Source organism: Pogona vitticeps, chromosome 1, assembly GCF_051106095.1.
Source record: "Pogona vitticeps strain Pit_001003342236 chromosome 1, PviZW2.1, whole genome shotgun sequence".
NCBI classification, from domain to species: domain Eukaryota; kingdom Metazoa; phylum Chordata; class Lepidosauria; order Squamata; family Agamidae; genus Pogona; species Pogona vitticeps.
This window is the reverse complement of record NC_135783.1, coordinates 98,433,559-98,446,382: the sequence shown is the minus strand read 5'-3', so window position 1 is coordinate 98,446,382 and position 12,824 is coordinate 98,433,559. Positions and strand designations below refer to the sequence as shown.

The window sequence follows — 12,824 nt, the reverse complement described above, 5'->3', positions numbered from 1 at the left end:
GATTATGAGATATTTTATTTGCAGTCATTTGGCATGACAGAAAGATGGATGGATAAATGGCTTGATCTGCTATTTTAGGTCTATACGGTTTTAAATGTTTGGTAGACTACTATCTCCTTTAGTGCATTTCTTTGGAGCCCTTCAGAGCTTTTTTTTTCCAGTGAGGAGAAAGAGCTGTTTCTGTTTTGTTTTGGAATCATGTTTCATAATATATACAAAGTTAAGGGGCTTGAGGTTTCTGTGTCAGATATTAAGTTAACTATGAAATAATATCCAAACTTTATAAGTGGCAACAGACAAATTGATCATCATGACAGCTGCTGTGATATATAAATTAGAAATACTGAGGGAAGTGCTACTCTTAGAAAAGATAGTGTTAATTAAAGTAACTTAACACTATCTTCTGTAAGAGTGGCATTTATTTCAGTATTTCTAGAACACCACAGGAACTGTCATGCTGTGTTGTCACTGATTAATTTCCAGATGTTACAATTGAACGCACTGGGATTCAACTGTTTTGCATCCTTTAATCCCCATCTTAATATTGAATTGTTGGGTAACTCAGTGGTTTAGGTATCTGGCTGTGGAGCCAGAGGTTGGTAGTTCAGTTCCCCTACTGTGCCTTCCTAACAGGATCTGGACTTAGTGATTCATAGCGTCCCTTCTCTATAAATCATCTAAGATTATTAATATTTGTACTTGATGATTCATGCTGTCATTTTCTGCACTAAAAATAATATTCTATTTTTATTGTGCTCACATTCATTGAGAATGAAACTGTTTCAAAACAGGAGTGTGACCTGGCTGGATGCCATGATTGGTAAGACTTGCATAACAAAACTCGGAAGAATTGAGTAAGATCACACATCTGCTGTGGCAATGTGTATGCAGAAGACTGTGCCTCACACAATGCAGTTTCTTGGATATAAAGCTTGTTTGTTTAATGGCAAACAAAAACAACCAAACTTCAAATTATAATGCACACTATTTTATAGTGGAAAAATAAAAAATACCAATGAATGTAGAAAGTTTCCTTTGCAAACAACAAATAAGGATGGATGGAGTTTTCCGAGGGGGGGTAGGGATATTTACAGACAGGCTATATCTATGATATCTGAAAGAGATTATGGGCGCCCCTTGATGGGATCGAAAGTCCAGACAGTTGTTTTTTGGTCATTTGGGAAGGTGAAATGATTCACTGAATTGGATAAAATAGTGCATACCAAAGGGAGTGAATAAACTGATATGGCAGGAGCTGCTGCCTCTCATTTGCTGAAGCCTTTTAACCTACTATAGAAACTCTTAAAGAGTATGTGGAAATAACTGCTCTTCTGGATATACATGAACCAAAACAAAATTGGCCTAAATTAAAGTTTTTGCCATAAAAGTTTTTTTTCCCATGTTATTATTGAAGTGAAGCATATTCTTTTCTAGTAGAGATTTCTTTCTTTGCTCAAAGTAATATTTAAAGCTTATGTTCAGCAGATCAGAGTAGCAGTCTTTCCTTACATTGTCTTAACAATCTCTTGTTCCCTGTTTCAAACTACATGATCAAATCCTTTCCTTAACATTCTTCAAGAAAAAGTCTTCCTTGCTGTGGTGAAGAGGATGGTTTTAAAAGGCCCCAGTAGATCTGAATAGATAAGGAAAAAGTCAAAGTAACAGAATGCTTACGTAACTGAGAAAATAAAAAATTGAGGTTTCATTGAGATTATTGTTATTTATACAAACAGTTGATGCAAAGAAAATGTAAGAAACCCATTCTTTTAAGTTAATACTGCATTGAATAAAGATCTGGCATGTTGATCTCATAAATAGTGTATGATTATGAAGAAAAAAGTGCAAGGGAATATATTTCTATTTTTATAATTTAATCCATTGTATTTTGTATAATAGAAATTCTATAAAGAAGCTCTACCTTAAAATTGTTCAAGCCAATCAATTCTTTTATAAAGCTTTTTTAAAATGAAATAGTAAATGATGAAAATTTGCATATATTTTTAGTCTCTCAACAGACAAAACAGTGATCTGATTGGTTTTAAATACAGTAGCTGCAAAAGTTAGATCTCATTGGGTCCACTGGTACTTTTTGTAAGGCAAAATTATTTTTGTTCTGCCAAATCCAGACTCTCTGTTGCTCATATTTAATGTAAATTAGGTTTATGGCCTGCTCTCATGAGCTACTCCTATGCTAACAAACAATGGATTAGAATATGGCAAAAGGCTATTTCACCACCAGATAAAATGCATCTTGGCACCTTTCCCTGAGATTGTTCTGCTATATAGACTTAGAATGGTGTGGGGAGCCTAAATGGAAACCGTCTTTTACAAAAAATATCAGGGTCACTATAGAGCCTCGGGACAGGGTGAGGGGGAGGAATTGTAACATGCAGCCAGGTACAGGAAGCTCCTGGGTTTCACCTCTTCACATAGTGACAGCTGGGTTTGAGAAAGGAATAACAAATATATCACTGTAAACCCCTTGGGATCTTAGGGATTTTCCCATGTGTCAGCTCTAACCATTATGCTGATCAGTCTTCCCTAACATGGTGCCCTCCAGATGTGTTGGGGGAGGGTATGGCCAATGCATCTTGACCATCTTCCCCCCACCCTTTTTTTGAAGAAGTACCAAGGTATGATTAATAAACATAGACAATTGCCACCAAGTGAAAAGGCAGCTAACATCGAATTTCCATAGTACACGTTGAGTAGCATAGAGTACATTGACACAGAGGTGAAATTGCTTGTTCTTCACAGAGAACTCTTGGTGCAAAACCTCCTTCTGCCAGATCCAGTCTGTATGTACCCTATGAGGTGACTTCTAGGTAACCCATTTCTTGGTGTGGCTTTGGCCTAGACTTTCCCATTTTAAGAGGTGGGCAGTTTTTTCTTTCCACATTATAGTCCTGGTGTTCTCAGCTGTGATGATGGGAATCGCAGTCCTACACAGCCGGGGACGTAGATGTCAATTTGAGAAAGATCGATTAGATTGGTTGGCAGAACCACAGCTGATGATTTCATTGTTGTAGAAATCCCTGGCTGGTAACTAGGTACCTCTCCCCCCCCCCAAAAAAAAAAACACCTTGGGAAATGATTCCTAAACTGCTGTCCTAAAGAGCTCCTGATCAAAATTTGGTTCTTTTGCTGGACTTCAGGCAGAAGCGCTCCCTCTCTCTATATGCCTGTTAAAACATGGAGAGGTGCAGGTTTAGAGAATGGCATGGAAGGGAATGTCTGTAAGAGAAGGCTGCCAAGCCCATCTTCAGCTCTTGGCACACGTGGCAGCCAGCATGAGGAAGTCTTTGTTTCATGGGCTTATGTACACCAACCATTCTCTATTGGGGGAAAGATGGCATATAAAGTAAATTAGAAGATAATTTTTAGTAGTAAAAACACGAGGAACCTCCTCTGAGAGTTCTGATCTAGCAGCAGTTTTATACTTTTAAAGGCTTTCTTTCCTCCCCCCCCCCCAAGGTTCCCAAATGCTTTCCATGGCAATAGGAGAACCCAGGGAGCCTCAGAACCTTAAAAAGGCACATAGGAAGCTTTTAATTAAATGCTTCCGGTGCCCAATACAGGTCACATCAGCACAAAGTTACACAACATGATTTTACCCAATATTTCTCCCCCTTCCCTCAACCGTTTTTCTTGGACAGCCTGCAAGGGGCGGAGGGGGGGATCATTATTAACCTAAAACTCAGTTGAGGCTAGAAATTTAAGCCCAGTCATCATGAGCTTAAATGACTTTTCTCCACTGCTTCCTCATGGGAGTACCTAGACCAGCACATCCAAAGGCAGGATATTTGTTTGCAATGAAATGGGTATTTATGTACAGTGTTGGAGTTCTGAGACAATTGTTTGAAAACTTTGTGAGGGAAGCAAATGTTTAGATACTTACTGCCCTCTAGTGGGCTCTGTTTAAACGGGTGAAAAAATAAGGCATGGTGTCTCAGAAGCCACCCTTCCACTTCTCTGTTTCTCCTGGAATTACCTCAGTAACTCATTGCCAAGGAAGTATTTTTCTTACTGTCGTTTACATATTGTATTCATCTACTTACACTTCAAGTTATTTTCTCTTGAGCTCTGCTAAGTTTATTCACAATAGTAATCTTGTGAACATTATTAATCTTTTGTGTGTGTGTGTGACTCATACAATACTTTTGGTACCATATGTCACGAACACAAGGGCAGATTTATTTAAATCTCCTTGGAAATATAGACTCCACCGCCAACAACCTCTCTATTCATTGACACTTCCAGTATCTCAAAGTGTGTACTTTCAGAGAGAGGAAGAAGTAAGGGTTTCTTGTCCTCTATATCAGTGGTTCTTAACCTTTGTTACTCGGATGTTTTTGAACTGCAACTCCCAGAAACCCCAGCCAGCACAGTTGGTGGTGAAGGCTTCTGGGAGTTGCAGTCCAGAACTCCTGAGTAACCCAAGGTTAAGAACCAGTGCTCTATATCTTCCAATCCTCTTTGGTTGGTCAGGGACCCATTGAAAACATGTAGGGTGATGAGCAAGTGGCTAGGTGGAAGGAAGGATACAAAAAGAGTTCCTTCGGCAAGCTTCCTTATGTAAACTATTTCGGGATCCAGGCTGTGGCATTGTACCACCCAGGGTGTGTAAATCATATCCAGAGGCATGTTTTTCACTGTCAGAGCTAAAAACCTTGTCTTACAAGAGGGCACAAGTAGCCATATAAAAATACAGCTATGAAATGTCTTTTTTGCTCAAGGTTTATTTTTATGTGTGGAAGACCTTCCATGACTATTCTTGAATAAACCTAAACAAAATCTAAATGCTCATGTCTGTGATTTTCCACTTTGGCTCCTTCAGTTATTCTTGCTTTACCTTCTTTGCTGCTGTTATTCTTGCTTATCCTCTCCTTGTACTCCCTGACAATATCCTAATTTTTATCTTCTTAGACAGCTGGCTCTGCTATTCATCTGTAAAGTATTGTGCATATACATATTTATTCCGTGCATAAATAATAACTTTCCTTGACCACTTTATTTTCCTAGTGTCCATATATCTCACCATTGACCTCTGTATTTCATATCCGGAATTCTGTGCATTTCTGTGTTTTATGTGATTTGTTTAGAATTCTTGATAGACTAGAGAGGTGGCCTTTTTGGCTGACTATGGATTTAAGAAAGGGTTGCTTTCTGCCACTTTTTTGTTTACATTGTATTATTCATTTCTTTGTTTTGGACTAAAACAGGTAGTAAGAGAAATTACAAATATCCCAATAACAGACTCTGATAGATAGGTGTGTATGCGCTAAGTTTATGTTCACACATACTTGTTGTTATGTGCCATCACATCACTTCCACCTTATGTCAACCCCAAAAGGGATTTCAAAGTGAGGTGTTTGAGGAGTAGTTTGTCATTTCCATGGCCAAGTGAGGATTTGAACACTTCTCTTAATCTGATAACGTTTCCCCCTACACCACACTGGCTTTCTCACATAAATACAGTACTTGCCAGCCCTCAAAACACATTCATGCTGACAGCTTCTGGGGTAATGCATAGTGCGGTTTCACCAATAGTTTTTAAGGTCAGTAGAAAATGGTTGAGAAAACCCAGTGTGCCTGTTTCTTTAATACCTGGAAGGAGGCAAGGAAATAACACACTCATTACCATCTTATGAAGAAGCCAAATATGAGCTAAGAGTGAATTTTGCTAAACTTATGTTTGCTCTAAAATGAAGTGCAGGATTTGCTGACCTCATTATTTTATTTTTTATTTACTCCCACCTTTCTCTCTGTAGATATGCTTTCAGGTAAAAATTCAAGAACTTTTGAATAACAGAGAAGTCACTTCTATTTTTGAAGGCGTCTCAACCATGTCTTCTCTAGGATAGAAAGTTGATAATTGCAATGCCTTTTTTTATTTACTGCTTAGCAGGGGGAGGTAGGATCAAACATTTTTCCTCTAAGCCACTCCAATTTTTTTTAATTGAATCTTACAGATGCTACAACTGTGGTGGCCTCGATCATCATGCTAAAGAATGTACTCTACCTCCACAGCCAAAGAAGTGCCATTACTGTCAGAGTATCACGCACATGGTGGCAAACTGCCCACACAAAACTGTTCCGCAGCAGCCCACTAGTTATCAGGGAAGATACGAAGCAGAACCCCAGCCCTCCACATCAGCATTCCTGAGAGAAGTGGGAGGGGCTTATGGCTACACATCTCCATCTTCTCAGGAAGGAAAAGCAGAAACCTTAGAACGTTCAGGCAGATCACCTCAAGAAGCTGCTTCAAGGAAGGTATCACCATCACCTGAAGAACAAAGCCGGAAAGGGCCCTCCATTCAGAAAAGGAAAAAAACTTAAAAGAGCTTTGATCCTCACTTTTCATCTCCTTACCCTCTTGGGATTTCTACCTCACTTAAGCACAAGGAGAGTAATGTCACATGTCTGTTCCACAAGCGACCTCAAATTCTTAACTACTGTTGAAAAACTGCGGTCTTCTTGCAAACAAAAAGCAGGCCAGTCACTCCAAGCAAATTTCATGTGAGCTGAATGTCTTGTATTTTACTGAATTGATTTAGACATCATGACATACTATGGTTTGTTGTGATGGAAATGAGCCACAAAGAGTTAGGGACTGTGTCCCCCTCCCCACTCGCTGACTCCTCAGCAGCCGCCAAGAGATGTATGAAGGTTTTGACTTCATTTTTAAAAAACGAACCACAGCTTGTTGTATTGTCTAAACCCAACAAACACTGGCTGATCTTTGCAGTGATAACCAGCCAATCTGAAATAATGGATGATAAAGTTGGCTTGTTTTAACAGACCATGGTTAAAACCAATCACACTTCAGAATATAGGGTGATGAAAACTAAACTGTTTTTTTTTTAAAAAAAATGGAAGTAAAATTTTCTGCTCTCTTGGCTATACTGGAAGAGAGGAAGGGGGAGTGAAGTGCATGATTTATTGAGTGATTCTGAACTAGCCCTTTAACTGAGTGTTTGATGTCTTGAATGTATACATTCAATTTCCTTGGATGCATTGTTCATTAGCAAGCAATAGTTTGAGTAATTTTTTAATAATTATTCCTGTAATCTTTTCCTTTTAATATGCCATTCTTTGTTTATTGTAGAAGAAAACAGGAGGAAAAAGAAATGACAACTCTTATTTAATGGGAACCTAAAGAAACTTTACTACACAAAATTACCATGGTTGTGGTACTGACGATATTAAGACATCCCTACAGGGTCCCGTGGAGGGTTTTGTTTCCTCCTCCCATTACCTTGGTCACCATTTTCTCTTTTTACTTCTCACATTGAAAGGATAATGCCTTGAAGATGCCTCCTTGTTGTCTTTTTTTAAAAAAAGGATTTCCCCTCTCTTTCCCCTCCCCCAAAGACGATGAATGTGTACTTTTCTGTGCTGATATTTCAAATATTGTATTAAATTAATATGGTTTAAATGCAGGTTAATTGACTATGAGGGAGAATGTATACATAGAAATGATTGTTTGAGGGGTATTGAAATACCACCTTGATTCTTTGTATTTTGTGCATACCTTGAGGTGTTATGAAAGCAGCAATAGCAGTAGCAACAGCATCTCACCAGGCTATACTGGTGCTGATTGCATAAATTGAACAGATTTCTGTGCAACATCATAAGCAAAAATGTCATGTGCATGTTATTTAACAGTTTTGTGAGGCATTCATCTAAAAAAAAAAAGCCCAACCCAGTTATGTAATTAAGATTAGAGAATTGGTTTCATGTCAGCGTATTGTTTGGCCATGATTAGAGACACTCATTTGTTCTATCAGCCAAAGAATTATCACAAACCAGCATCATCTTCTGCTGTGCTGTTGTGATTACCATGTGCCTGTTAAGGAAATACTCAACGTTCTTCTTGTCAGCTAGTACTTTCGACGCCTTCATGAGTGATCTCTTGGCCACACAGCAACTGCCCAAATGCTGTATGGTTATAAATGCTGCTGCTGCTGCCACCTACCCACCCCGAAATGTGTAAGTCTCGAAAGCCTGAGGAGCAGGCGCAGATCTATATAACTTTGCTTGAATTCCATGACAGTGTTTGAGGAAAAAATTCCAGTGGTTTATACTGAAGTTCTCAGTGTGCTATAATGCAAAGTTGTTTTTTTGACGATACTGAATGTGATATGTATAGCAGAGTACTTCCTTGCCTTATGTAAGGTTTGTAAACTTATTTAAGTTATGTAGACAAATCAAAGTGACAATACGTAACCTTCTAGCAGGTATGGTCACTGAGTTAAACAGCAATGATGCAAAACTCAGTTCACTTTGAAAATGTAAACCAAAGTTTCTTGATTCTTGCAAACTAACCATTCCCCAGTTTATATACTTTAAAGTTCTAGATCTTATTATTGTGAAATAAATAATCCCAGCAGCCACAGACTGAATTGCTAAGAGAGGCTATCAAACCTGTCTTATTATTCGAAGTTTACATTTTATTTTTATATATTGCAGGATGGTCACTATTACAAAATAGCCTTCTCAGGACAAAGAACCTTGCTCAGGGAAAATGCCATGTGATTCCTTTTTCTTTTACAGATTTACTTGCTTACTCAGAACAAACCCCCACTCCCCCCGAAAAAAAGCCTTTTATACTGCTATTTACTACTATATACATGTTATGAGCTGGTGATAGTAACTACCTCTGTTTATGTAAAAATGAGTTTCCAACAACTTGTATTCAATTTACTGCATTGTGTTTTCCTGTGAAAATGAAAGTACAGTATTTCTGTACAAAAGTGAACATTTCTGACTTGATGGTTACAAATATGGCTGAATTTCAGAGTTCAAGGCAGAGAAACTCCTTCTTCCTGAAGTTCGAAGCCAGATTGTTTACATAGGGAGTAATAAAGTTATTCTGTTTACAGCAAACAACTACCTCATACTTAACCATATAAGCAACATCTTTGGGCTGCTCAAGGCTTAAAGCTGGCTTTTGAACTTATGGTACATACCTGTTGTTGCTTTTTTACAACTCTTCTGCTTTTAATATTCTCCGTTTCTGTAATGTGCTTTCATTGCAAATTTGAGGGCAACTATGTTCTTTAAATTCAAAATGATGCATCAGCTTGAAGTGGTGTGAAAGTCTCTCTTAAAGTTTATACAGTATTTGGTTTTCTGCTTGAAGGGTAGATGGATGCTCTTCACAAATAACACAGAAAAGCAAGTGATTTTTCTAAGAAATTTCCAGCAGCTCTGCCTTGTAATAAGATCATACCATTCTGTTTTAATTTTTGCTCCCTGTTATTAAAGGTCAAATAATCTGCTTGAATTAAATGTAAACATAGCTAGGGTATATTCTTAAATGTAAAGACTGTAATATTTCTCTCATTTCAGCTGATGAAGTATACTTACAATTTTAAAGCTAATCATATACAGTAGTTGAGCTGTGTAACACTAAACAGTGTAGCTTGTGCAATTGCTGTAAAAGCATCTGATAAAAGTACACATTTCTCAGTTTTCTTACTCTAGCATTGGGCAAACCTAAGTAAATACTGATTTTATGGCTCCACATCTGGTGTCAGAAATTAACACCAGTTGAAATGTTAGACATCAGAGATTAATGTCAGTCAAATAAGCTGTTGCTTGTCAGACTGACAATGAGCTTTGATCGGCTTTGAAGATGATATTGTGATTTTTGAAATCCTGGTTTGTTGTGGCATCTAAATCAGTAAACTGGTTTGAACAGTGCTTGCTCATCAGGATCCAATTCTTTTTCTAGTTTAAAAGCAGCACTCACATCTTCCTGTGACATGTAAATCAGGAAAATAGTTTAACGAACCACAGTAGTGATTGTCAGAATGGGAACATGGAGATGTCCCCACTAGCTATCCTGTACTGGGGGAGGAAGATCTAAAGACAGCTGGCATAAGTCTGTGGATTAGAGCATCTGTCTGTGAAGTGACTTCCAATCCGTACTGTACATCCTGGGAAGAGGGCCCAGCCAAAGTAATCTGGAGTGTATGTGGTCAATACCTTGCTGATACTTGTGTGGCCTTTTTGTCAATTGACACAACCCTATAGCTCCACTAGAAGGAGGGACTGGTATGCTACTTCTGAGCACTTGGTCCCTAAGAAACCCCGATTGTGTCACCATAAGGTAGAATCAACTGGACAGTGTGTAAATAAATTGAAAAGATCTAAAGGGGGAAGGGGCCTGATCTGTGCATGGGGTTTTCCACTGTGATAGAGAGCTCTGTGCAGTTAGGTTCTCAGTCCTGAGATAACTTCACAGGCTCTCCTTTTCATGCCTTCTGTCCTAGATCCACATGTGGATCTCAGAGCCAGAGATAGGCAGGGTTAAGTAGACACAGCCTTGCTTAGTTGTAATCATGGGTTGGTATCCAAACAAAGTTAACATCTTCCTTGGTGTTGGTTATGGAGCAGAGTGACCAAATATGGGCAGCCGGCTTGTTCTTGGGTTAAGATTATTATCCCTGAATTGGATCAATATGAAGGTCTTAAAATAATAGGCATCTGTATCTTTAAATGTTGGGAAACAGCAAAAATGTCTCATTAATTGAAATGGGGTCCCTGCCGCACACCCAGATTGGAGCCTTCCTGCCCTCAGTATATGGACTAATGCATCATTAGACTCTCCAGACTCTATAGTAAAGTTGGTAAGGGTTGTGCCCACTGAATTGACCAATAATATTATGTGCACGCTTGTATAGCATCTCTTGGATATACCACTCTGGAAAGGGAAAGATAACAGAACCAGTAATTGGGTGCCATTTTAGTACGAAAATTAGCTCTAAAATATAATTAACTTGCCAAGTAAAGGCTACTCAATGAAAGAAAAAACTTTAATTTGTTCTAGCTTTATCCCAAAGTTACTTCTAGGACATAGTTTTGTGGATGGAGGCCCATAAAACTGTTTATAGACCCTTTGACCTTCTTTGTAAGAAAAATTATAAAGAATGTGGGAAGATCTCGTTAAGTCTTAAAGCTAATTTAAATTAATTTATCTCTAAGAAATTTTTATCATAAAAATATATGTATGTGTGTTTTTCTTCCCCTTGGGTTTTAAAGGATGTGAGAGTAATTGGGTAAAGGTGTAAGTGTGTGCAGATGCACTGAGTTTAATTTTACTAGATGTCTTTAATAAGATTTGATTATTTTGTCTTTGTTTGCTTTCTGAACACTTGTTAAATGTCTTGTTCTGTTTCATGACAGCTTTTTAAAAGGTATGCTGGTTGTGTTATTTCTGTCGTTACTCGTTAGTAACAAGACGGTGGAATAAGAACAATAGCTTCAGTTTAGGCAATTTACCAGGGGACGGGGAGGGTGGCAAGGAATTTGTGCCACGGGGCCAAATTCAGCCATCTGATGGCAGGTACCATCTGGTCAGTCCCACTTCCAAGCCCAGATTCAGAAGAGGGGTGTGGAAGAGCAGATTTGATGGCAAACGTGGCCAGACAGCAGAACATTTGGGGGCTTCCCTAATCCAAGGCTCCTCCAGTAACACTGGTTGCGGCCCAGCTTTGTGTGACTAGGATTGTAAGCTTAAAGCTGCTCTGGAAGCACACCACTTTTCTTATGAAGGTGCAATGTGCCAGGCAGAGCAACATAATGAGAATTAAGCTGAATGTTAGAAAATACTTGGACGTTAGCTATGATGGTTGCTTGCCTAAAATGGCAAACTTAAGGAAAGACATCATAATGGTTTTGACTACCTCTTGCATTTTACTACTTTTTATCTAATAAGCTGGTTAACATGTATTACCATAATGGCTTGAATCTGTTTTGTTCACAGTAGACTTAATAACCAGAGACCAAAGTGAACACTTGATATCTGTGTGTCTTGAATATTGTCTTCTTCTCTAGTGTTTCTACAGCTGTCCTCTGTAGTATATAGATTACCTCATGGTCCATTTTGATTCATATTTTGTTTACAAGTTCTAATTAAAAAGATCACTTGAATTGTTTGAGTCTTTGAATTAAAAGACAGTGAGTTGATTTTTGTTTTTTAAAGTTCATTTCCATGTGTACTGCCTCTTATATTGTTGGACTGAAGCACTGATTGCCTTTCTACATATCCTGTATTTTATATTTTCATTTAATGCCTATTGCCTAACATTTTTATTTCTGTGAATCACTGATTTGTGTCTGAGGTTTAAAAGGATTACTTGATAAAAATAAAACATATAATGTTGGCATTTACCAAAGCTTTCTGAAATGTTATTATGTTGTGCATGCAGGATGGAGGTAGAAGTGGCCTAAGCCAGACTTTGGAAAACTTCTTCTACATACCTGTTTGTTTCAGTGTGAACTTTAATGAATCCAAATCCATTTCTTCTAATCTACAAATGTGTCTGAGAAAGTAGATGCAAAACCATGAGAGTTCTCACTGAAATCAAGCTCTTATTTTTCAGGGTGCCATAATATTTTGCCCGCCCCTGCCCCCATGTTTTTCCTTTTTTAAACTTTAATTCTGCCAACATCTTGAAACACTAACATGGCTACCTTCTGAACATTTTTCCATACAGTTACAAAAGTGTCCTAAATCTGAGTAAAGTGTGGTTCTTTTAGTTTTTTCATTTCTGCAAATGATACATTTGTTCTTATACTGCCTTGGTATATTGTCATGTGTGAAACTACTTACACAGCTAGTTGTGCAAATAGTTCCACAGTGGATACTGTATTGGATTCCTCCAATACAAATGCCTCCTCCACAGATTATATCCACGGTACATTCTTACATGAATTTGCTGCAACTTTAACGTCATGGCTCCATCCTATGGAGGTCTGGGGTTTGTGGTTTTGTAGAGATTTACAATTGTCCATTCAAAAACTCTGGTGCAGGA

The 12,824-nt window shown here is 38.2% G+C and overlaps 1 protein-coding gene across 6 annotated transcripts in view; it reads left to right on the top strand.

The window, feature by feature from the left end:
• The window catches only part of LIN28B (lin-28 RNA binding posttranscriptional regulator B), a 125,214-nt gene extending 117,275 nt beyond the window's left edge, over window positions 1-7,939 (top strand). For 5 of the 6 annotated variants that reach the window (XM_020780369.3, XM_072998343.2, XM_078385391.1 and 2 more), the window contains one exon: window positions 5,973-6,612. In XM_020780369.3, the coding sequence (XP_020636028.1) occupies window positions 5,973-6,339 (367 nt within the window). In that variant the 3' untranslated portion in view covers window positions 6,340-6,612. Of the gene's footprint in view, window positions 1-5,972 lie in introns of all 6 variants that reach the window. The other variant, XM_078385392.1, reaches the window with a different exon arrangement.
• The last annotated feature ends 4,885 nt before the right edge of the window (window positions 7,940-12,824 follow it).